The sequence below is a fragment of the Chaetura pelagica genome, unplaced genomic scaffold (assembly GCF_000747805.2).
Source record: "Chaetura pelagica isolate M959 unplaced genomic scaffold, ChaPel_1.0 scaffold283, whole genome shotgun sequence".
Lineage (NCBI taxonomy): Eukaryota > Metazoa > Chordata > Aves > Apodiformes > Apodidae > Chaetura > Chaetura pelagica.
In genome coordinates this window covers 909,298-935,842 of record NW_009952688.1, presented here as the reverse complement: position 1 = coordinate 935,842, position 26,545 = coordinate 909,298, and the positions used below count along the sequence as shown (strand labels likewise).

General features: G+C 44.8%; 1 protein-coding gene across 1 annotated transcript in view; it reads right to left on the bottom strand.

Moving 5' to 3' along the window:
- Window positions 1-805: 805 nt before the first annotated feature.
- The window catches only part of FAM219A (family with sequence similarity 219, member A), a 117,882-nt gene continuing 92,142 nt past the window's right edge, over window positions 806-26,545 (bottom strand). Inside the window, exons 3-6 of the mRNA XM_009993807.1 lie at window positions 7,562-7,664; window positions 2,559-2,639; window positions 2,155-2,209; window positions 806-1,082 (exon numbers count right to left, since the gene is read on the bottom strand). Coding sequence (XP_009992109.1) covers window positions 924-1,082; window positions 2,155-2,209; window positions 2,559-2,639; window positions 7,562-7,664 — 398 coding nt within the window. The 3' untranslated portion in view covers window positions 806-923. The remainder of the gene's footprint in view (window positions 1,083-2,154; window positions 2,210-2,558; window positions 2,640-7,561; window positions 7,665-26,545) is intronic.

Sequence of the window (26,545 nt, the reverse complement as noted above, 5' to 3'; positions counted from 1 at the left end):
CAACTTCAACTAGTTTTTCTGGCACTGACCTTCAGACTGTACAGCTCTAGTCCTCTCTGGTGCAAGAGTCATTTTTTCTTAGTTGAACAAAGTTTAAGATTTTTGGAAACAGACAGGTCTCATGGGGATTAAGTATAGCCTGAAGTCAGTATAGGTGATTGGAGTGAGCTCAGGAGTGTAGTATTCTTGGGCAATGAATCCCTGAATCCCTGAGGAGCACAGATACATTGCAGATCGACTCCGCTTTGTTTGGTGATAATTTAAAGTGGAGCTAAGGGTTGATTGCACTGGATATGTGACACAACAGCTCTAGCTAGTATTTACAGTGAATTGCCACCTATTTGCACTCTTCACAAGTGAATTAATTGTGCCATGGTAGTCCTGGTTAGCTTTGCCATAAGAAAGGATGCCCTGCTCCATTCCCATTCCTGTGTCCCAGTTACAGTATCATTTTGGTTATGCAAACGAAACAGGCTTAGTGAATGAATTAAGAACTTATCCCCTCTCACTGGTAAAACTCCCTGACACCTCAGACTCACACCTGATCTTGCAGATGGATTGGTTTTGGTGGGCAGGATGACCTGTAGCCCCTTGTGACCCTCCCCATTCTGGAACAGACACCTTACAAAATATCCCCGGTGCCTACACAAAGCAAGGAGGTATCTCTGGACCCCTCTGCATTCACTCTCCAGTCAGTGCTTCCAGGCGCTGCCTGGCACTTTGAGCAACTTGTTTTTTTGTGTTTTTTTTTGTTTAACCATAGTTTAAAATAACTTTTATCAACCAATCACAAAATGAATTTTTTGGTTTCTCCTGGCTCCATGAACACAAAGAGGTGCACGTCCTACCATAGGAGGAAGCAATGGCTGTTAAGTTTTACAGTTGTCGTGGAAAGCACTGATCATCACAGCCCGCCGGCCTCACTACTGGATGTGGCAGGCAGGGGAGGAGGTGGCTTGGCAACACATGCAGGTGGGGTTGACCGACTTCGGGGGGATTAGGTCCAGGTCCTCATCGTCTGGAATCTCATCTAGCCGGTACCCATCCTTTAGCAGCTGGATGTTCAAGTCTTGGTTGATCTGCTACAGGCAAAGAGACAAACAGTCAAACACTTGAGAAGTCTTATTTCGAATAGCGAAAGATGAAGGAGGTTCCTTATTCTGGAATACTTTTCCCCATCAACAGCAGCTGCCCCACCAATGAAAGAGTCCCAGTTTCTGACCACAGCTAAGGGCTGCCTTCTGTTCTAGCTTCCTTCAGAATAGGAATACCTAGAATGAGATATCCCACAGTAGCAAACTGATACCTATCTTATTCTGGAATAATCCTTCCATGAAGACAAATCCTCATTTAAAGTAATGTAATACTCATTTTCATAAACCAACTGGCAGCTGGGCATTCTCTCCTCTCAGTCTGCCACACGCTGTAGCAGTTGAAAAGTGGTAAAGCCTCTTGGCTCTTTACAATCTTAGATTGAAGTTTTGTCTAACCATATCTGGGTGAAGAGTTCCCAGCAGCTTGTGAGCAGGAGGGCACTCGGTACCTTGGGTGTAAAACCAGAAGCAATAACCAGAGGCTGAGCAACTCATTCAGGAGAGAGCTTGGGAGTATAGTCAGAAACAATGCAGAGAGATTAACAAGCTTGAGTTTCCTGCCTTTTCTCATTGAAAGGACAAGAGTTCATATCTGCAAGTCCTCCCTGGAATTTCTGCCTGCTCCAAGTAAACACACACTGGGTGACCCTGACCACCCCAAGAACTGGGAATCACAGCACGTCCCCAGATTCTTTACTTGTGTCCTTGGCAAGCACACGGTTGCTGAGCTGGTGTGACAGACAAGTTGATGCTTTTGCACCACATGGGGCAAACCTGCCAGACTGAGCAGAACTGGGGAAAGCTTGAGTGAAGCCAAAGGTAGCTGTGAAAACAGCTGACAGGCAATTCTCTGCCATGGCAATGCAGGGATGGAGCCAAATGGATCACCAGGGAAGAAAGCAACATGACACAGTTTCTGCCACAGCCCCTTCTAGACTCACAGAATCCACACCACTGGTAAATTCATTGTGTAGCCAAGTACCAGGCCACTCAAAGACACTTCTGGCTGCTCTATTATTAGCATTCATGGGAAGGATGGCAGGAGAGGAGTATAACTCACCTCAGCTGATGAGTATCCCGAGGAGGAATATCTGGACATGTCAAAGTCATCATCACTGCAGGGAAGAAGATACAGCAAAGAAGGAAGCAGTTAAGAGAGATCTGCATTCTTTGGTTTGTGCCATGAAGCTGCCCTTGAGGCATGGAGAAATTACATCAAAGGAATCTAAAGAGCAACTTTCATCTGTGACCCTCAGATCTTTCCATTACAGTGCTCTTGACTCACATCCCTTCCTACGTGTTTACACTCACCGACCGGTTGTGGCACACACCCAAGGGCACAGCAAGGAGGTGTGCGAGTGGCCCGCAAGAATGGTTCCAGCAGGAGACAGCTCCAGTGCTGCTCTCTGGCATGAAAACTCACTTGCACCCTACTGTACACCATCTCAGTCACACCTTGCATACCTGTCCGTATCCAGGGCTACCAGTGGCTTCTCATCTGGACTCTGGTCTAATGAGGAATAGCCCTTGTTAGGAACGACGAGCCTGAAACAATCAAAAGTTGTCCATTAGTCATAGATTAAAGGTTAGCATCACACATAGCCTATGGCACAGCTATTTGATAGGTAGGCTTTCCCCATTTCACTTCCTTGCAAGGCCTCCCTGATTGTGAAGATGTTGAAAGGGGTGTAATTCAGAGGGAGCAAGCTGTGTCTCTGGGTAGCTTAGAGCAGTTTCACAGGGATAAATGCTCCACATACCTTGGGAACATGCTCCTCTCTGAAAGAAAAGATGGTTGGGACACTGTGATTCTTTTGGGGGTGAAACTGTTCAGCTAGCACTGCTTGTCCTATCAGTTCACTCATTTTTGTGGTGCTTTTTTTTCCTAGCAATGAGTACATGACACTCGCAATGAGTAAACAAAAGAAGACTAAGGGAAGGCAGAGACTCAGTGCTTCTGCTGTTGGATATCTGGGATGATTTCTGCCTGAGTCCCTACCCAAGCTCCTCCAACACAACCCTTCTGAGGTCTCAGTCCTAAATTTAGTAATACGAGACATATGAGCTAGTGGGTGCACTGTAACAGCTCAGTCAGACTAGCACTTTTAAAATCCCATTATTCTGTAATGACTTTCACTCCATCAGAAATGTTACAAAGGCTGATGATGACTTTGCACCTTTAATTGCCTGAGAGAGTTTGTGAAATGGAATACAGACTTCAGAGCTTCTGGGATAAGGAAAATGTATTAATACAATGGCATCTGACTCATAACATAGTTCTTTTCATCCTCAAAACTGCACAAATACTTTTGTTCATGCTTAAAGTAAGATCAACCAAACTGAGCAAGTGGAAAAAAATTCTATGTTCAGCAGATGGAAGCCATAAGAGTGCTGAAAATCTCCTTGTTCAGTCAGTTAACTCACGTTTTCTCCCAAATGAAGAACTAGCTTTTAACAACACACAACAATAGACAACGATGCGTCACTAACAGTTTGAGAAATAAAAATTAAAAGTTATAATCCATTTCATCCATGCTCCAACTGCTAGCTACTTGAAATGTTTTTCTGTTCAGAAAATTTCAGGAAGCCATTACAATTTTAGCAATACTAAGGCCTGAAGATGGGCAGGGAGTGTCAAGTATATGCAATACTATAAGAAATCAGGTATATACATTCACAATCAGTTATGTTTTCTTACTATGTGCATTGAAACTCAAGATTGAAGAAATTAATTTTAAAACTGATGCAGATTTTCCAATTTGCAAAATTCAATACCCGTTTTCACAGCACTGGAATGGTCCTTCTTCTCCTGAACCTTGCAGGAAGGAAGTCAAGAAGCAAAGATGCCTGGAACCAAAGCTGTGATCTGGCACCAACAGCAGCTTGCCCATAAAGATATCAGTAGCACTGACTTCCATGCTCTTTCTCCATGTTTTGAAATATGTATATTCACTGACAATTGTTACTAAATAATGAGCGAATGAAGCACTATCAGGGGATCTAGGAGAAGAACCCTCTGTGGTGTTATTTACTCAATGAAAAAAAACCAAACAAATAAAACCACTAAATCTTTTTCTTGAGAAATGTCTTTTTTCTTAACGACACAGAACTTCAATTTTTCTGCAACAGACAAAACCTAGTGTATGTCTGTCCCCCATCTAAGTAATTCCCTAGCATCCTGATTGTCCTTATTTTTGCTTCCCACTGTCCCTGGGACAAAGCCAGGAAGCAGTCATAGCTGCTTTCATCCACAGCTGCCCCATGATGAGCTTCTTGTCTGGGTGTTTTTGCTCTCTTAACAGGAAATGTGTTATGACACAAATGTGAGTTTAGGTTACCTTCAGAGTGGGCTGCAATATCTGGCTGTGGTGCAGATGGTACTGGGGGCTCTGCCTGTGCTCATGGCAAGTGTGCCAGCATCACCACGACCTTGTTCACATTCTGTTTGCTCACAGGGAGACTGAGCATGTTGTGGATTCAGATCCTCTCACCTCTAAGGCTGGCTGTACCCCTACCCCAGAACATGAAGGAAACCTGGTACTAGAGGCTGGATGTTACAAGTTCATACAGATAATACAGAACAGAACCCTTGAGGAAGGAGGAGGAGGTTGAGTAGAGACTAGAAGAGGCAATGTGGTTTGCCCAAATGAAGGAAAACCTATTTGATGGGAACAGCAGAACTGTTAAAGAGAATGGTTTTAGCTTATTCTCCTTCTGCAGAGATCAGAGGAAGCCATCAGTTCAGACTTAAACCAGAAACTGGATGTTTTGCAGTGTATCCCCCCGGAGTCTTTCCCATTATACTGCATCTGTTATACTGTGAAAAGAAGCTGCCTGATCAAGGTTGTGGTATTTCTGCCTCCTTGGGGTTTCCCCTGTCTGTGGCAACACAGACCAAACCATTTTGAGGTATTACTAGGGCTGTCCTCATGGTGCATCTTGGTTCTCAGAAAGCCAAGGGAGCTGGGATGGTGAGAACCCTGTGCCAGACACTTCCCAGCCATGTGGGAACAACAGAGCTTGGCTACATCTGCTACTAAACCAATGGCTGCAAACCTCTGTTTTACAGATCCCAAGGGGTGCTTCTAAAGGCTTTGTGACAAGGAAGTAAGAAAAGCAAGTCTACTGCCAGCAGGCCTCACTTGGCTGTGGAGGGGTCCACATGTTCTCTGAACAGTGCTCAGGTGTGATAAATGGAATAAAAACTGAGCTGCCTGTCCAAAAGCTTTTGTCAATGGGTGCCACTGAAATCAACAACCTCACCTAGCAGAAGCCACTAATTTTACAGGTAGGTACCTGTATCTATTCCATCTTCTCTCCCTCTGCTAATTTCAGTGTTTCTAAATAACTGAAGCAGCAAACTTGCCAGCATTCCTCTTGGGAAACTAGTACAGAATCACAGAATGATTTGGGTTGGAAGGGACCTTAAAGAGCATCTAGTTCCAACCCCTCTGCATGAGCAGAACTGTTAAAGAGAATGGTTTTAGCTTATTCTCCTTCTGCAGAGATCAGAGGAAGCCATCAGTTCAGACTTAAACCAGAAACTGGATGTTTTGCAGTGTATCCCCCCGGAGTCTTTCCCATTATACTGCATCTGTTATACTGTGAAAAGAAGCTGCCTGATCAAGGTTGTGGTATTTCTGCCTCCTTGGGGTTTCCCCTGTCTGTGGCAACACAGACCAAACCATTTTGAGGTATTACTAGGGCTGTCCTCATGGTGCATCTTGGTTCTCAGAAAGCCAAGGGAGCTGGGATGGTGAGAACCCTGTGCCAGACACTTCCCAGCCATGTGGGAACAACAGAGCTTGGCTACATCTGCTACTAAACCAATGGCTGCAAACCTCTGTTTTACAGATCCCAAGGGGTGCTTCTAAAGGCTTTGTGACAAGGAAGTAAGAAAAGCAAGTCTACTGCCAGCAGGCCTCACTTGGCTGTGGAGGGGTCCACATGTTCTCTGAACAGTGCTCAGGTGTGATAAATGGAATAAAAACTGAGCTGCCTGTCCAAAAGCTTTTGTCAATGGGTGCCACTGAAATCAACAACCTCACCTAGCAGAAGCCACTAATTTTACAGGTAGGTACCTGTATCTATTCCATCTTCTCTCCCTCTGCTAATTTCAGTGTTTCTAAATAACTGAAGCAGCAAACTTGCCAGCATTCCTCTTGGGAAACTAGTACAGAATCACAGAATGATTTGGGTTGGAAGGGACCTTAAAGAGCATCTAGTTCCAACCCCTCTGCATGGGCAAGGACACCTTCCACTAGACCAGGTTGCATGCAGCCTATTGCCAAAATAAACCAAGTCCAGCTTGTATTTCAAACACAAGGAGGGATAGTGGCCATGGAAAACCCAGCTGACAGCAGGTGCTGAAATTCTTCCTGCCACAAAGGATCTGGCTCCTTTATATGGTTTCAACAAGCAAACACAGAGCAGGGAGCAAGGCAGCATATTCCACTAACATCACAGAGGCTTGCAAATAGAACTTTTAGATAAAGTTCTGGTATGATTTATGACAACTATTTTGTGATTTGGGAATTACTGTAAACAAGGAACCTCATCTGTCAGATATGTTGTATACACAGAGGCTCTGACTTGCAGCTCTTGTTCTACTTAATGTATAGTACTTAATAATACTTAATTCATGCAATTTTCCCATTTATCAGTAAACATCCAGCATCCACGCAGATTCTTCTGTCATTTTAAGTGAAGTCCTCCCCTAAAAACTGCCACCTTTCTAGAAGCATGCAAAACATGCAATCCTGTAGGCTCAGTATGGTTCCTGCCTCCTGAATGCATTTAAGTGATGTATTGGGGTACCACAGCTTGCATGGAAAAATTAAAAAAAAACACTCTAAAAGGAGGTGTTCAGCTAGGAACATTCTTGTTTACAGTGCTTGGTGGCACCAGCTGATGCTGTCATACAGAAATGTGCCAAAGCAGCAAAGTATGACCCTGTGATTCAAAGTGCAGAGGAGGTGTATAGTAAATCAGATGGAAATAGATTATTTACAAGCCTTCAATAAGTCAGTCAGTGTGGGGAAGAGGTCAACATAAAAAAGAAGCAAGGGAACTACTGTGATAAAAAGCAGCCAAGGCTGAACTAAGCTCTAAACCAGTTTGTGTTACATGAAGCTGCATCAGACCTCTCCTGCTGACAGGATTGTGTGTTACAAGAGGCTACCCAGACCATGCAAGACAGCTGCATCAAACCCCCCACTTCAACCAGGCTGGGTTGCCAGTGCATCCTGCAGGCTGCAGTGATGCTGGTGCTGGGCTCAGCTGTCCTTGCATCTCCCCAGGGGACAGGCTGCAAGACAGTGTTTGGGTCTGACAGCTCCAGGAAGGGCCATCACTGTTTTTGAAGTGTTTGGCAGTAGATAAATGGCAACAAATATCATCCTTGCCCATCCTAAGGCCATTAGGGACTGAAGCCTAGAGCATAGCTGAGTGCTTTCCCAGTCCTTTACCTTGTTCGTGCCATCACGTTGTTCTTCTTGGGCTGCTGATTAACTGGGCTTCCCATGTTGCCATTCTTCAGGGACCCCTTCCGAGCCAGCTCCCTCTGCTTCTCTGCATATGGGATACAAAGGGGAAAAGCAAAATTAGGCAATAGCCTGGCTGGCCACCATACAGCTGCAAAACCCCAGATTCGGTAGCAGCAAAAGGCATATCAGAATTAATAGCAAAGAACAGGAGCTCTCCATCTGCCAAGGAGGGACACTGCAAAGGCTAGATGAGCCGTGTCCCATTGCCTCCAAGGTCACCAGAGGCTAAAATGAAAGCACCTCATCAGCTTATTGACAACACCACACTAAGATGGTCATGAAGCTTCTAGATGTGACATGACTGAGGCAGAGAGACCTTGCCTCTATCTGCACCCCACTGCTGCATGGAGCCTAAGATTTCAGCTTTGTGCTGAAATTTATCCTTCTACCTTTTCTCCTCCTACTGAGGATGCTGCTGAGGGGCCCGATGGGGCTGGAAATGGGTCTCCATCATTAGTGTTAGTCCAACCTAATTTGACACCAGGCCTGAGTTACTACTATCTCCCTAGACAGCAATTTACCAGACTAACACATCCTACAGCAGAAAGTGCTACTGTCTTCTCTACTTCTCCTCCTGGCAACCTATGATGTCCCCTGTGTGTCTTTCTCTTTTACCTCAGATTGATTCTTGGAATATTATTTTCTTTGTTAAAAAAAAAAAAAAGGGCAAAATATTCTGCAGCTGTATTTTTAAACAGCATATTTTTTGCTTAAATTTTCAGAGCATGTTCTACTTGCTGTTGAAACGTACCTTAAAAAGCATACAGTGTGTCAAGCTTTCTTTATGTATTCAGTACAAAAGGGGATTTAAATTAGCTTCTGCTTTATGAAAGACTATTTCTCTTAATAACTTCTCAACACAGGATCACGACTGGGATTCAGGTCCAAAATCTCAGCTTTCTGCCATGCTGTATTCATATGGCCCTGCCTCCAGCAGGGATAGGAGCCCATGGATAATGTGTTTTCATATAAACTGATATTCAGTTTTCTCATTCAAAGTCCTGCCTTATTTCTTCTGGGAAATCAGCTGGGTTTGGTCAGTAATGAGCCACAAAAGTTGAGCTAACTGCCCCAATCTCATCCTGCAACCCCAGACAAGACTTGCAGGGAAAAACCAAGTGTGGGGCCAGCAAGGCAGGAAAAGGCCTGCTTAGAAACATCCTCCAGCGTGTGAGAAAATGTTGGGAACTGTTTTGTGGCATGCCTGAATCACAGGAGTTTACCAGATTGCTTGCTGGGTAACCTGAATAGTTAATTAAGTTTGCTTCTGCTTACTCTGCGCTTTGTGAAATGTGCTGATATATTTTTTTCTTCTGCAGATTTTATTCCCCTTGGAGGAAAAATCACCTTTTCCCACTTGTTGGGGGAAAGCACCACGCCTACCAGGGCGTGCAAGTGCAAGATGGGCCAAGTCTGTTCCTTCCACACAGGTAAGGGCAGGGGAACACATATCCAAGGCTTCCTGGTTTTGAAGGACAAATAAGCAGCAGGGATGCCTAAAGATTGTGATGTTGAGCATGTCTGAGGAACTTTCAGAGAAGAGTACAACATACTCCTACAAACTATGCCCAGTCCTGCTCCTGCTGACAGCAGAGGTGAATAAATGCTCATTAAACTTGGCAGGGAAAGGATCGGATTAATAACTCTCTCTGGCATGAGCAACAAAGAGACTGACACAGAATTGAACTAACAACCTTAAATCAGAGTAATTTATCAGGCCTGGAACTTGCAAATACATTGGTTATCTCTGTCTCCAGACTAAAAGGCTGCTGTTTTGCAGGCCACATCAATTTTGCTATTCAGATAGAGAGAGATAAAGTGGGGTTTTATGGAGGTAAATTTTTACAACCCTAAATACAAACCAACTTCCACTCAGCGACGCCAGAAGCTTCAGTGCTGACCACAAATACACAGCATTGAGACAAGGTGCCAAGGCTTTAGGAGGCTGTATAATTCACAAAAGGCACCTGCCTCAGAAACAAGTTTGCAGGTTTCATCTTCTGCCAAGGCTGGTGCTCTCTGCCCCTATTGACTGTTCAGCACAGGCACTAAAGCTCTTCTCCAACTCAGATTACTCACTTGGCTGATGAATCTGGACTTCTGCAAAGTGTCTTTTTCCTCCACTAGGTCTCTCCATGACTGTTTCTATGCTGAGTCCTATTGCAACATGTGGGTTTGAATGATATGAGATTTCCTATTTAATCCCTTTTTTCACTTACTTAGTCCCTTGGAGTGAACAATCCCAATGCAATGTAAGTGAAATAGGAATGCTCATGCCCATGTCCTCAGCCAGATTTCTTAAGCATGAATCAACAGTCCTTCTCGCTCTTGGATGCTATGAATGGCTTCCAAGGGGAACAGGAGGCCTACTCAGCCCTAGTGTGTTAGGAGAAGCTCCTGGATGGTGGTGGATATGTGGATGAGTCATGTCAGGATTTGAGGCAAGGAAGCCTGGTATTTGAGCCTTACACGTATTATGAACTACTGCTACTTCCACCATCACCCCAAGGACTGTTTGGATGCCAATCTCCTGAACTAATTCTGAGCTATAAATTCCACCCCCACACACCAACCATCAGGTCCATCAGAATGGGGTAAGGTTTTCACCGTTTTCTGCTCAGTGCCTCCATCTGGTATAGGAAGTGGAGTTTGTGAACATAATTCACAGGTAGTGAGCTCTTTCCCAGGCTTCCAGCTCTTTTGGTTTTGGCTCTCAGATGCTTCTTTGAAGGGTAGGGTCCTAAGCTCCACCTAAGTGCCCAAGCTCCTTCTAGAAATGTGACTGATTTGGGCACTCCTGAAATTGTTACCTTCAGTGTCCAATATTTTAACAAAACCCTGCAGTTTCACAAATTAAAGTTGTTATTACAGAAGTTGCAATCAAAATACATAAATCAGCATGTTAAAGAGAAGGAACCACAATCTAGCCTTGAGAAGTAAATGGTGTATTTCTTTGAAGTCTGCCCCATATTGTCTGTTGCTACACTCACATGAGCATGAATCCTAAGATGATAACCCCCCACTGACCCAACTGTGCTAGCCTTTGTGTGAAACCCTGCCAAATATGCACCTGCACAACTCTCAGGGAATGAAAAGCTGCATTGCTCTTTCCTTCTGAGTCCTCCCAGACTCTCTGGTATAGTAGTCAAGTATTTCCCATGGGTATTAGATGAGAACTGTGCTCCCCTAGGACTCCCTCAGCCTCAAGACTGCCGCTTGGCTTAAGACACTGAGAGTATGATCCCATCAGAGGGAACAGGCATAGCTTGTCCTAAGCACTTGGCAGTTTCTGGTGCTGGCTATGAAAAGGGTTTCCATGTCTGAAAATGCCAGTGTCACCTGCACTATTTCAGTACATGCAATTAACTTCTAGGAAGGCAATGCAGCTTGATGGAAAACTGATGCTGAGCCCACAAAACTGCCTAATTCCAGGCAACTCTTGGGCACCAGAAGAATGAGGAAGCATCAACAGGCCTGCTGCCAAATACAGAGAAAATGGGACACACAAGAACAAATTAAAAAGTGGAAGAATGATTTCCAGCCACTGGTTATTTCATGTCTAGTGAGTTTGCTGCTGAAAAGCTAATCCAGCAGAGACATAAGGTGAAGGACAGAGACTTGAGGTGGGAAAGCCAGAATGAAATGAGGCTGCTCTCCAGCCACTTCAGAGGAATCACTAACTGCTGGCAGTAAAAGAGCAGTATAATAGCAGAGCTCCAACAATGCTCTTCACCTTGCATTTGCTGGCATTTGAAGTAAGTTGTTCAGCTTTCATTTCACTTGCTTGTTCTACTTTTTGCCCCTGTATCTAGTGAAACAGTCACACTGGTGGTTTGCCACCCTCCTTCCCAGGAAGTGGCTACAGGGACTATAGGTGTGGTGGCTTTCAGAGCCAACAGGCAACCCTCAGCAACACCAGCAGGGCTGGTACAGCTAAGAAAAACAGCTTTAACCAAATCCAGGTTCCTGCTGGCTTTTCACTCATTTTTCCAGACAGACACTTTCTTGAAGAAGCTGGATAGAGCAGAGGAGTTTGGGGGTGCATGAAGCAGCCTGCATGTGCTTTGGACATTAAGAATGCCCAATTAGGAGTCTGCAGATCCTGTCTGATCATTAGGAGGGCTGCTGTGTTGGGTAATGTATTGGGTTTGCCTGGCAAGGTTTTGGTGGCTGGGGGGCTACAGGGGGGTTTTCAGTGAGAAGCTGCTAGAAGCTTCCCTGTGTCTTATGCAGCCACTGCTACCAGCTTCAAGATAGACCCACTGCTGGCCAAGGCTGAGCCCGCCAGCAATGGTGGTAGCACCTCTGGGATAATGTATTTAAGAAGGGGAAAAGGTTGCTGCTTAACAACAACTTCAGCCAGAGAGAGAATGAAAAAATGGGAGAGAGACAGCTCTGCAGAGACCAAGGTCAAGGAAGAAGGAGGTGAGGCACAGAAATTCTCCTGCAGCCCATGGTGAAGACCATGGTGAAGCAGGCTGTCCCCCTGCAGACCATGGAGGTCAGTGGTGGGGCAGAGAGGCACCTGCAGCCCATAGAGGACCCCAGGCTGGAGCAGATGGATGTGACCCAGTGGGCAGCCCATGCTTGAGCAGGTCTTTAAAACCTGTAGTCCATGGGAAGGAGTCATGCTGGAGAAGTTCATGGAGGACTGCTTCCCAGTGGACAGACCCCACGCTGGAGCAGGGGAGAAGTGTGAGGGGTCCTCCCCCTGATGAGGAAGGAGAAGCACAGACAACATGAACTGCCCACAATGCCCATTTCCAGTCCCCCTGCACTGCTTGGGAGGAAGAGGCAGAGAAATCAGGAGTGAAGTTGAGCTCAGGAGGAAGGGAGGGGTGGTGGAAATAAGATACAGTTTTATATCTCATTACACTACTCTGATTTGATTGGTAATAAATTAAGCTAATTTTCCAAGTCAAGTCTGTTTTGCCCATGATTGTAACTGGTGAGTGGCCTTTCTTGTCTTTATTTCAACCCATTAGCTTTTGTTGTATTTTCTCTCCTCTGTCCAGCCAAGGAGAGGAATGATAAGAGCAGATTTTGGTGGGGATGCCAGGATCAACCCACTGCAGGTAATCTGCCTGGCTCCATGCTTGAGTGTAGCCAAGCAGCAGCAGCTTCTGCTTCAGTGGACAGCTTGGAGAAAAACAGACAGATGTGCTGTTAGCCTGAGGCACTGGGGAATTTAGCTGCACCAGTTCCAATTAAGCTAACCCTGGACATTATGCCAGAAGAGGAACACATGGAGTGGCACGTGTGTGGGCTTGTGTGTGTCTGTGTGTGTGTATGAGGAGGGATTTTAACACTTCTATACTGCTCTGAAGAGGATGCAGGGCAGCCTTTCACCTGCACCTGACAACCACATCACATCTCACCTCTTCTTTCTTGTCCAGCTAGTCATTTAATCTTTGAAACACTTTGTCCTCTTATGACACTAAAATAAAGAAAGAAGATTAATCTTGTCAATGAACAAGCTGCTACCTTTGTGTTAGCCTCATACTAGCCATTCAGCACCTGCTTCAAGGTAGGCTCTACTAGTGACAAGACAAGGGCCAAAGATGCCCACCGAGCCTTCAGCAAGGCATAAATAACACCTAGGTATAAAACAGCAAAGGAAGTGTGTGCTACAGACATAATCAGGACCATAATTGGCCCAGCCTTGCATCCTGTCTGGCAAAAGTCATCAGTGAGATGGTGCTCCAGCACACCAAGCACTCAGGAAACCACCCCTGCCCCTCTGCTCTCACCTGCCCCATTTAGGATGTGTCAGAGGATGGGCAAATAATTGCATGCTGACTAATGAAGCACACTCCCACGAGGAACCTCTGCTAGAGAAAGCCATGAGGGGCTGAATTGTCCCCTTACCACTGGGAACAAATGATTCAAGCCACCCTAACAAATGATTCAAGCACTGCTGTGTGACTTACTGCAATTTAAGAGTATGTGAAGCAGGAGGGACTTAACATGAATGTGTCCATGTTAAAAATCAGATTTAATAAATCCTCAGAATTAATTCCCTGGTTTCAGTGCTTAAACAAAATCACAACTAGTTTTAATAATGTTTTCCTGTTTTTAAAAAATGAAATGCAAAGCAGCTTCTTTGGTACATGCTGCTTTGCTGGGGAGCACTGGTTTTGCCAGCACTCTGCCCCAAACCAGCAATGCAATAGTGGTCATATGCTTTAGTATCCTATAGAACTGCTCCTTTTGCAGTATCAGGCAAAGCAGAGAACCCAGGAATTTGGTGAACATCACCCTGTACTGAAGGGATGCTGAAGGGATACCTGGAGGGTCAGGTCCCCTCAAAATCCATGTTTCCCATCTGTCCCAAGATACTGAGTAACTCTGACTATGGTCAGATAGTGGTGGTTGGGGAGTGGTTGAGGATGCCATTGCCTCTGATTGTCACCATGCACCTCAGCTGAGGCAGCCTGACCAGGGACATTCAGGGGGAGATGAGGCTGATTTGCTTCCTCTGATGCTGACTGCTCCTGTCCCTTTGCTGAGAGCTGCTGGCTGAACCTCTCTAACACAACTGCTTGTGAACCTGCCTGACCAGGAAGAGATGGAGCTTCCTGCTATGGGGACAGTACAGTGGGGGTCCATGGGATTTGCTGCTGTGGGAAGACAAAAGAGATATTTATTTGGTGTGACGGAGTTGAATTTTTCTGTCTTCAAGGTCTATGATATGAGATTTTGGGATGTATTTGCCTCTCTGTTCCCCACAGTCAGTCGAACCATTTTAGAGACTGAGCACTGCAGTGATTCCCTGATGAATTCTACCTTCTCAAGCAAGCAGGGAATTTAAATTACACTGTAAATAAAATTAATCTGTCTTTCCAGATCTTGCCGAATGATGAATAGAGCCATGAACACACAGAGGGAGAAAGAACAGTGCTGACTACAACTTCCACTTGGAGCCCAAGTCCTGATTTCAGCTCACTTGAGTCATTTAGTTCAGGGACATTAGCATGCCTCTAGTTAACACCAGAACTTTCACTACCTTTCACCTCTGACAGAGTGCTTTTCAGGGAGGACTGTGTCACTTCTTGGAGAGGTTTCAGGGCACCTACATCAATAGGGGCTTTGCCTGCAGGCTGTATAGAAGGGGATGTATAAGAAAGCTGTGCATGGGCTGTGGCCCCTGGGGAGACTCGGAATGTGTAAGTTCGACCACATGGGTGGCAGTAGCACAGCTGATGGATGTGCCTCTCTGCATTGCAAAGAAAGGCAAAAGGAAAGCCATTTTTACTGAACGAAGTAGCTGAAACAAAAGGGATCTGTCTGCCTCAAGCCCCCAGCTGAACACAGGGAAAATGGCTTTAAGCTTGTATGAGGAGGGCATCAGCGTTGTGCCATCTGAACCAGGGTTGTTTCACCCACCTTCAGAAAAGACTGTTCAGATAAGCAAGGGTCAGATAGCTAAGTCATCCAGCTGTCAACCAGGGCAAGACGGGGTATCTTCAGCTGATGTACATTGTTTTTGCTGACCCGGCCAAACTTGGGAAAACAAATGAACTACTTGCAATTGTGAGAACTGGCTAGCAAAAGCAGGTATTTAAATGTCTTCCAGGGTTCCTCTTGGACCAGGTTTTAAATATCCAAGTGGCTGCATTTCCATATGTTTTGTTGATCTGTCTGCTGCTCTGTGCCTTTGGCCTGGCTGAAAGCTGGCACAAACACTAGTGGGCTTTCAGTGGCTTTAAAGCTCCCTTCAGCTCCCAAGAAGGCTTGACCAGGCAAAGAACTGGTAAATGACCTAGTATGAAGAGAATGTTTGCATCTCTTATGCAAGGATGCAGCTCTTCTGGTGCAGGAGCTACTGGAACAAGCAGTCAGTGCATTGCACACACAGCAAACAAAGGGCTCATTCTGGGGCAATGCTCACCTACAGTGCTGCCTGCATCAGTCACAGAGAGGTTTCTGTTAGCTTGGCTGGGATTACTTTTTGTGTTTCCCTTCAGAAAACATGCACCAAACTGAAGCACCATGCTATTCCTTAGCACAGAGGAGGGCAGATAAGTAAGTGCTCCAGTCCTGACCAAAGCTATCATCTACTTACACCACAAGCACCTCCAAAAGTGCCTTTATGTTTCAGCACCATGTCCACATCCACCAGCCACACTGTTCCAGCACCTAAGCTCATTTATCTGACCTTGTGTGACTACAGGAAGGAATGACTTCTCTGCTTGTATTCACTATTGGGCTTTGATGTGAAGGACAGCAGGGCATCCAGTGCAGTCAGCTAGCTAGCCATGAAAACCTTATGGTTGTACATTTAAGGGAAAAAAAAAAATATATTATTTGAACAGAGGTAATTTACCTCTTTATGGCACAACACAACTGCACACCTTCTTCTTTGTAAAACAGTAAGTTGTATTGCACTGCCAGGAGAAACTATTTAACTGGTTTACCTTAAAGCCACAGAGAGCATCAGGAGCAGCAGGGGAACAGAGAACTGGGATTCCCATCTCCCAGTTCTCTGCCTGAGCTGTCTCTGCAGCCATTTTATTTAGACATGTAGCAGCAGGCAGCAATTCATCTCTCTTCATTTTTGAACATCTATCCATACTGATTTAAAAGGTACCTATTGTCACAGCTGCCAGCTCACAAGGGCATTTTGTTGTGATTCAGCCTGTGTTTTTCACTTCATTTTTAAGGATTGAGACTTTTATTCCTACTGGCTGCAAAATACTGCAAATAAAGATTTCATTTATCACTTTCAAAACTGGAATATATGAACAGAATCAGTTTAATTTAAATGTTTTGGTTGTTGGTTGTTTTTTTTTTCATCTATCACATTTACCTTCAGAAAGGGATTTATTTGGTGTTTTCACATACTTTTCAAATAATATTTCTCCTGCCAGCCAGAAGAATGAAGTTAGATATATGGAGAAGCATTTGTATCCTGACAAGCCCAGCTAAAAAGTTCCAGTTTAGAAAATGAACTCTACAAAACATAATCCTTAAAACTGAGCTACTGTCTCCCTTAAAATATTGTAAAGGGACAGAGAGAATTAAGTTATTTCACCTGGAAAGAGCTTCTGCAAATGCCCCCTCATCATTTCTGCTCAATTGAACACAGGTTTAAGTCAAAGCCATTTGCTTGACTCTGCTCTATGGTGCAGAAAACAAAAAAAAAAAAAAAAAAAAAAAAGAGAAGGAAAAAAAAAGGAGTCTATTAAGGGCAATTTAACTCTCTTCCTTTAAATAGCTCTCTTTAAAGCATTCGTTATGCAAAAGGCATAATCTACCAGATAAAGTTAATATTAGTGCCCACATCCCATTTGTTACGGGTCCTGATGTTCTGTGAAGAAGCATTAAGGTCACTGATGCATGTAGTGTGATGTGTATTTAGGAGAGTAACAGGACAAACTTGCTTAGCTGAATACTCACAGCCTTCAGTTACATAGCAGATTATCACATAGTGCCTATTTTCATAAAAAGACATGAAGAGAGTCTTGAACTACATACACACTAAATCAAGCGTCCATGCTTTCAGGAGTCTAAGATACACACTAAATGACTGGTCTGTGGCAGAGAGCACATGTTTTGTAACCTATATAAATTACAGATTTAACTGAATTTTAATATATTGTAATAGGGAAAGCATTCACAGGCTGGCAGTTACCACTGTTTGGAATGACTGGTTGAGTTTCCATCTAGCAGCCAAAACAAATAAGGACAGAAGTGCTAATTGCACAGGCAGCACATGAGCTAGGAAGGGACTCACAGCTCACTGACTCCAGCATTCTACTTGGAAAGGACCCTTGGACTCCTCTTGCTCCCAGGACTGGACCACAGCTGACAGTTCCAGCATCTTTCCAGTTTTGATTTAGCAGCAAAAGGTCACATATTTGACCCAATCTGTTTTATCATGTGCATGGTTTCTACAACCCTGTGCATTTCAAACACAATTCCACACTTTCTGTCTAATGAAATGAAAGCAAATGGAGAAAGGCAACCAGACTGGTTAGCATGCTGAATGGATGGATATTCCTCACCCCATGAAGATCTGAGAAATCCCTGCTTTGCAGTGTGATGCCTACTTGTTTTCTTCCCTGGAAAAGGGAAAGAAAGATTGTTACTAACTTAGCTTGGCACCCTCCAAATCTTCTGCTCCCCAGAAGAGGACTTCCACAGGCATTGTTTTATTAGAGGAACTGCCTGTTTCCTGTCAACCCCTGCAGGAGAACAGGATATGCACAGCCCAGGGTGCCTCTTCCTGCTATTCAGCTCAGCAGCCCCAGTCCTGGGTACTTGGGTCTCAGCTGGCAAGCCATCCTGCACAGCAAACCTACCCTCTTAACAGGATTACTGACCTGATCTCTCCCTCATCGAGGCTGCCATTGTCTGGAAATTTGAAAAAACAGCCTTAGAGCTCAATTAGCTATTTAATACTTTTATGATTAACTGATGTGCTGATTAAGCTTTAATTAATTAGGCTGGCAGGAATAACAGAATAGTTTGGGTTGGAAGGGACCTTCAAAGTTTATCTAGTCCAACCGTCCTCCAGCGAGCAGGGACATCGTCAGCTAGATCAGGTTGCTCAGAGCCCTGTCCAACCTGATCCAGGAATTCTATTTCAGAGGGATACTGGCTCCTAATTTAGTAAATTTCCTCTTGGAGCAGGGCCAGGGATCTCTGTATGAGCCCTGGTGTGTGGCAAACCCAAACACTTCCCTCTCCTGGTGCAGAACTGCCTGCAAAAGCTGTTTGGGTGTTGCCTGGGGCTGCTGCCAGACCCATGTGGTGGCCCTTGGGGACAGCTTGACATTGCAGCCCTGATGCAGCTCAAAGACTCTTGTCCCTCTCCTCTCAAGGGTTCACCTGGGGCAGCCACAGCCCCCACTGCACCATCCAAAGAGCCCAGCCTGTCATTCTGATATCCAGGCTGCTCCCATCTGGACTCGGGCAGGTGGCCACCCCAGAGAGGAGGGAGAACTCCTTTCCTCTTTCTCTTTGTGAAAGAACTTAGAGAAAGCTCATGGGTCCATCTCTGGCTTGGTCCTTTGGTGCATGCTCTGAAGGACAGGGCTCACCAGGAGCTGTGATCTGTTCACTGCAGGGTGCCCTGGCAGCAGGGGCACTTTCCTCCTCCTGCTTGAACCCTGCTTTGGTAGAGAAATCACAAGTGGGCTCAGGGATTCGTCCCAAACTATGAAAAATGATTTATGATAATTTTGAGGACCTTTTCCCACCCTCAAAGGACTCAGTCTCCTTTCTCAGGTATGGCAGGTATCTGTCAGTGTGAGCCAGCAAAGGATGGCAGAGGGGATGGTAGGATGCTGTAGCAGGCTATTTGATGTTCCTTAGTGTCCTTCTCCTTCCAGGTGCAGAGCTGGAGGTTTTGCAGCTGCCTTTTTTTTTTTCAACCTCTGAAAAGGACTGGTGGCAAAACACAGCCATGCCTTGAATGGCACAGGGAAAAAGGCCTGGCCAGAGAAACTGCCCCTGCTGAAACTCCTGAGAAAGGGGCTTGAAAGATAAGATGAAAGACAAGGCTGCTGGCTGCAGCTTTGAGTGCTGCAGGAGGGGAAGCAGGCCTGGGGGATGAAAGATGTCATCCCAAACAGCAAAGCCCTGCAACTGGAAATCAGATGCGTGCACTGCTGAGCTGAAGCCTCTGTCAAAGGAGCAGCAGTTCCCACAGCAGGGAGAGCTCAAATGGACTCAGAGAAAGCCTGACTCATGCTGGATAACATACAGGTAAAGATGATGACAGTTCTCAATTCTCAATATACAACTGTGATGTCAATGAAATGTGGTCTAGTATTTTAATGGTGATGTACTTCACACCCGTTACCCTCTGTCAGGATGGTGTGGGGGATGCTCGGGAGTGTCTGCTAACACAAGCTGTGTCAGGTGCTGGAGGGCCCGTTCAGGGCTGTGCTTTTGGCACTGCCATCCCTGCACCACAGCCCCAGAGGAGAAAGGATGTGTGCCAGAGAACTGCTGGCCTGAGCAAGGTTTGACTTCACTGCTGGAGGGACTGTAACAGGGAGCCTGGGAGAAAGGGAGGCAGGTATGACCTAGACTCTGACTATTAGACCCTACGTCATGTTCCACACTTACTGCTCTTCTAGCAAAGACTCATGCTTTTCTGTCTTGCTGCAGCTAAAGGCCTGATGAGATCCCACTGACTGGCAATGCTCCCACTTCCCCCAGACAGCAGGCAGGGGAGGTTTCTGGCTCTGCCTCCCAGCTGCCTGCTCTCCACCCTGTAGCACTAAAGGAGATTGCTGTCAATGCAGCAGCCACTGCAGTCTCTGCATCTGACCCACTCTCCTAAATGACCCAGTGAGGCAGAAATTCTGCCAGACCAACATTTTGACCTCCCTCCTCGAGGGCCAGCTGTATGCACCGAAGGGAGGAAAAATCTCAGCTTGGATTTGCTTATCAAAAGACCATTAGCTAAGTAAGGACTTTCTACAGTAGTTCAAAGACAAAAGGGAGGAGAAAAGCAAAGGCACTACAGGCATTACCATAATTTCTCTGCCTCTTGTATGCCTGGGCCAGGTTTGTGTTGGATCACAGTGCACACATGTTCAGCTTCACTTTGCACATCAGCCTATCTGAACTAAAATCTCCAACTGCATAAAAACATAAGGCTTAGTGTGGTATAGTTATTTGTTTGGCTGCCTGACTGGAGCTGCATGTGAGATGAGAGGAACAGAAGAATTGTAAGAGAAGAAAGAGAAGAAAGTTGTGCTTGGCAAGCACAACTTTATTGCAGTAGTGCTAAGGGACTGGTGAGTGTATATAGAAGACATGTAGTTCCTTGCCTGAGGAAGTGAAGACAAAAAACGCTGTGCATAAGCAGTACAGGAAGCTAAAATGGTAGGTGTTTCAGTGATTTGTGGTTCCTCTTGGTTCTAACTTCAGTTTGAATTATCTTTCAATAATTAAGATTTACAACAGGCTTTAACTTGTATACGTAGATACCCAGCACCGTGAAAACAGGTTGAATTCAATGATGAAAAAGTGAAGTGCAGAGATTTGGCTTTTTTCCTCTGATAAAAACTTTGCCAGAGGCTGTGCTAATTCCAAGCCCTTTTCAAAGGACTTAATAAGAAATGACCTGCTTGCCCTTCAGCCAGGTGGTGCTGCCAGGAGGAGAGGCTGAGGAGAAGGGGAAGGAAGAGGGGAGGAAGACAGCAGTGGGGAGATGCTGGCTGGGTGCTGTGCATCTGCCAGTGGAGCAGGCTGCAGGATGTACAAGAACAAAACCCTGAAGACTCCAGTTTGGAGCCAAAGATGTGAGGAGAAGGGATTTGTTATCTTCAGGCACGAGGGGATTTCAGAGAGGCACTGCAGAGATACAAGCTCGCATTGTTTTTCTTTCTGCTACGTGTTTTTTTAAAGAAACTAATTTGCCTGTTCGTAGTCTCTTTTGAATCAAGAACACAGATTTCCATTGCTAACCAACCACATGCAGTCCTATTAGTATCAGTTGTCATCTTTTTTGCCTCATTATTTCTCTCCACATGAGCCTCAGCAACTTTAAGTCATACCACATGTCAAATTACCCCAGGGACTGAAAATAAGGGTGATGGGATTATTTATTCTGGGGACAACTCTGTAGTGAAGCAAAATGAGAAACGCTCTCTGAGTGCATGGGCTGGGGTGTCTGCAGGAGAGGGGGAGTGGGAATGAGGTACAAGTTCCCCTGAGGCAAGAAATTCAAGAAAATGCAGGAATGATGAAGAAGCCATGGTGTGTACATGTACACATACACACATTTAATAACTCCCTAAAACCTGGAATCTTCTTTCTCACACATGATATGCTGGAAAGAACGTGGCTTTTGCTAAGACCCAAACAGAAATAGCTTTAGCACTCAGATTTCCTGACAGCCACTCCACCCCACTGATGCTGGCACACATGGTGCTCAAAAAGGTCCAGGAAAAGCTGAGAGCAGAGTAAAAATGTGGCAGAAAATACTCTCTGCTTTCCACAGGCGTTTGTGGGTGCCAACAGCTGTGCTTGTGGGGTGAATGGAAGGGCAATGCTAGGCTTCAAGGAATAAAAACCCTTTAACTTCTCTCCAGGCCAGCACCAGTAAAGATGTGGAGGAAGCCCAGGGACTGACAGCCTTGTCCTTTCCAGGGACGGCACTTAAGCCAAAATTTGTGGGCACTGGGATGTGCTGAGCTGTCTTCAGCAGAGTGTCTCCTCACACAGCAAGTGCATTGGGGTAATGAGAGGAAGAATCATCATTTTTCGATCACCCAATACACAACCCAGCAAAGCCATCCAACCGAGAAGACACATCCTGACTTGGAGCCCACATGGATAAAATATGAGGAGAGACAGAAAAACACCCCAAGCTGGCATTTTTGTATCTCCTGCACCTGTTCCTTGGGCACCTTAAGTCACAATTGGCTCAGCCAAACAAGAGGGACATCATTTCTTCCTGCCAGGTCTGCAGGGCCCAGTAAAATATAAAGGAAAGCAAGCTGCATCTTCTTTCCTGACCACGCAGTGACAAAGTGTTCAGAGCAGCTCTGATGGCCTCACCTCTAAAGCCACTGAGAGCCATTGCTCTTTCACATTCCTCTGGAAAAGATGGTACAGGACACCAAAGGCAGAAAGTCTTTTCTTCTGTACATTGCATCAATTTGATGCTCAAAGGCAGCAGCCAACTAGAATAAAAAGACATCACAACCAAGCACCTCTGCTGTTTCCATGCTGGTGTGGGCAAAACAGCAAATTCCAGTCACACAGAGAAGTAAATCTTGGAGCTAAACCTACTACACTTTGCACAAGGGCAAAGCCTTGGTGGCTGGGACCATACCTTTTTCTTATTTTACTGCAGTGTTAAATGCACTCTTCTTACTCTGGTTGACCTTGTGAAAAACAGCATTTAGGATTCACTGCTGGCTCCATCATCTCATGATCTGCAACAGACCTCACAAAGGTGAACCAACATCTACCAATGACAGTGCAAGGTGCTGGGGACCTGGCAAGGCATCATCCTGAGAAACTCTGGGTTTACCAGGTACATCTGAGAGTCTCCAAGTGAAGCCGAAAGTCTCCAAGCAAAGGAACAAAGCTAAAATCAATGCCTGGGCAGATGGTGCCCCTAGGGCACTCTGCATCTGGAAATCTCCGAGGACCAAGGCCACCACCTGAAGTCCCTTGGGTGACTTCAACACTGCTGGGCTGCCAGAGGGATCCATATATAGCAAACCCCAGAGGTTTTGAAAGACTGCCTCAAATAACAGATTTTACAGTGGTGCCTGTTTACAAATCATGTATCACTCCTTACCCTTTCCTCCCACCAGCATAACCCTGTTTCCTCCACAGAGCACAGCTCAGAAATACTGCCTTTCAACAGTCCTGTTTGTTAACCACTGATAAGGGCCCTCATGAGCTCTAACTACCTGATGAGCACTCAGGAAGCCAAAGTAAATAATTTGTTGAGGTGAAGGATCAAAAGAAATATAGTCATGAATCTTCAGATTTAGAACCTCAAATATTTCACAGTTCTGTGATGCTGCCTCTGGATTGTACAGCTGGTCTATGAGGTCTGACAAGTTGCTTCTTTGTCGTGCCTGCATTTGAAAAGTTTTAGCATTGTTCTGAAACCTTGTTAGATGTAACAAACAGCTTTTCACACCTATGTGTTCCAAACTCCAAGACCATGAAAGAGAATTTATTTCTTCTGAGCTACTGGGAACTTATCAGTTTGCTCCAGAACATAATTATTTTTTTCCCAAGGCAACCTCCACACCTTTAACAGCCTTGAACATCTGGCCACTGCCTCCACTCCTGCCTTGTAAGAAGATAAAAACAGTGCTTTTCAAATTATTAAAGTAGTAGACCTCATTCTCCAGGATGGATTTTAATTTTATTTGCTTTAAATCCATTCCTCTGTCCTAGAGGAAAAAAATCCATGTGATGTGAATGGGAAAAAACATGGGATGTGAGGATTCATTTGTTTGTTTATTGCTGTTGGTTTTTTTTGTTTGTTTGGTTGGTTGGTTTTGTTTTGTTTTTCTTCTGTTCTTTCTTATGATTATTGTTGGCATGAAGCAGGTAGGCATCTGTCTGTGACAGCCAGCTTCTGGATCATGATTTGTTTCTGGAAAGTCCCCTTAAAAATCCAAATTACAGCAGAAAAAAAATCTGTCTGCCGATCTAAGGTTTTCCAATGGCTGGCTGAGACACCACCAATGCCAAGAAGAGCTCAAATTGGTCTATGAAATGGTAGTGTTTTACAGCCACTTCAGCAGCTGCTTGATTGTCACATGAGCTGCACCCCACATGAACACGTGCTCAACCACCTTGAGTTTGGTTCTGCTTTGTAATATTCTATCGCTACACACCTTGAGTGCCCTTGTTTTGCTAGGACGTGGTGGGTATGTGAGATCAGCTGCTTGCTGGTATTAAAGATCACTCAGCATTGAGAACTATGAATAAATGCAAGTCAGATAACACATAGGTAAAAGAACAAACCTTCCTGTTTGTGCACTTGAGCCAGTAAGAGATAAAAGCAAAAGAGAAAATTAGTTTTAATATGTTCTTAAATTCAATCCCTGTATAATTGAGGAGATCTGGGGAACTAAAGAGAAAAAATAGTGAGCAATAACTTGAATTTAAAAAAACCTCACATTTGTAATGGAGTGAAAATCAAGTAGCAATTAGGTTTCTCTTGTTTATCAGGGTACATACCAGTGCTATGGAAGAGGACTGCTTTGTGCCATGCAAATCATTTAAGTCCACCTCTTCAAATGGTATCATGTGGGTGTTGGGAACACAAGAGAATAAATAGGCAGGACTTAAGACAGGCTTTTTCAGTAGCAAGTAGAAAGTATATGAATTTTTAAAAAATATAACCAGAGTTGTAACTAGGAATAGGATCCCAGGATACTTCAAGGGGAAGGGACTTCAAGAGCTCTGTGGCTCAATGTCCTGCTTAAAGCTGGATCAGCTATAGGATCAGAATGGGCTGCTCAGAGCTTTATTCAGTCAGGTTTTCAAAACCTGCAAAGATGGAGATGACACAATCTCCCTAGGAAAAGTTCCCCAGTGTCTGACTGTATCATGGTGAAACGTATTTCCTAAAGGGGATTAAGGTGAGAAAAGAAACAGGTTGAGGATGACGTACCCACTAGATACTACAGGCAATTTACTGTCAATGCAGCCATGTTGATTTTATTCTTCACTAGCACAGAGAAAGTTTCCACTTTTCTTACAGCTCTCCAGACAACCTTGGTCATCTCCCACTGTCATTACCAGCTAAATGCAGACACCTGGCACTGTGTTTTCTCTCTCTTCTGTTTCTGCCCCAGCCTGAAGCAAAGGAAATTACAGCCTGGTTCTAGGTGAGACAAGTGTCCTGTAGACCCCCTGGAGATGCTTGAATTCACTTAGCCAACAGCCTCAAAGCAGCCATAGCCTTTTCTAATGCACTCATGACACTACTATCTAAGGAGACGGAAACTCCCAGGTACTGTGCCATTTGGAGGCCCTGATGATCACGGGTTAAATACTTGGTCCTGAAAGCAGAGAAGGACTCTAGAGGGCAAAGGTGGTACTGGTGCTTGTGTGTCCTGTGTGGCGACCTGGAAAAGAGCCTGTTTCTCAAAAGATACTCATCTTCCCTGCCTTTGGTTGACCAGGGACTGTAGGGTTATTCCTCCTCCTTCTGCAGTATTTTTTTCTCCAAGTCACACCTCTAAAGAATCTGTATGGCTCTTTTGTGCTAAAACACAAATTGTATATTGTAGTGTTGGAAGTAGACCTTACCCACCTCCCATAAATACCTAGTTATTGCACAGGGGGCTTTCACTGTTCTTTCTGAGAATGGTAGAATCACCAAGAGCTTTTCCTTTGTCATAGAGAGCAGATAGAAAGAAGAACATCAGCAGTGAAGGAGCTAAGATCACCTCCTGGTATTACTGATCGTTCCTTTTCAATGAAAGATAGCAAAACCCAAAGGACTGTCCAAAGGATCCAAAGCCACATTCAAGGACTGTCATGTGCATCCTTCTGCACACAGGCAACAATTACGTGGTGACGTGAGCTGGGAGGCACAGAGAAACATAGAATCACAGACTGGTTTGGGTTGGAAGGAACCTTAAAGATCACCTAGTTCCAGCCCTGTGGCATGGGCAGGGACACCTCCCACTAGACCAGGTTGTTCCAAGCCCCTTCCAACCTGCCCATGACAATGTAACATCTGCCTGCGCAGAAATAACTATGTCAGAGTTTTGCTCTCACATTTTGCTTCACCCCCTGCCACACAGATCAGACTCTGCATCAAGCCTCATTTCAGCCCAGTAGTTCTGCCATTCACGCAGAAAAAGGAACTGAACTTAAGTCTTCCATGTTCTGTCTGGAAGCCTGTAGCTAAATAAGGCAGAGCTGTTTTGTGACCTGAGCCTCTCAAACATTTTATAGCTAAAACAACCCTATAAATAAGACATGAATTTGCAAATGGTTTTGGAACAACCAATTACATACTTCTCTTTAGTGAACTTACAGGGAAAAAAAATTGTGCTAGGGTTTACTAGGTAGCATAATCCCTAGATACCTGTTTTTTCTGTAAAAATTGTCGGCAAACCCTGAAAATCTCGATTTTAAAAGTGGCCTCCATTCTGGACTTAAACTACTCATGCCTGACCCCGCCACTTTAAATATTAAATATGCTAGCCTTGTTCAAGACATATTTTTAGCACAGTGACATTTAATATGTCAAACATGGTTTCTCAGATGAACTTACACAAAGCACAACTGTCTCACTTGTACTATTCATCTCTTCTCTCAAGTTCTTAGTCCTACAACCAGTACATAAAATAAATCAGAGCAAATATATATATATATATATATATTTTTTTTTTTTTTAAATCTGCTCCGTTTTAGGCCAGGTAGTGGGGGGGGACAGAGGGGGAATGT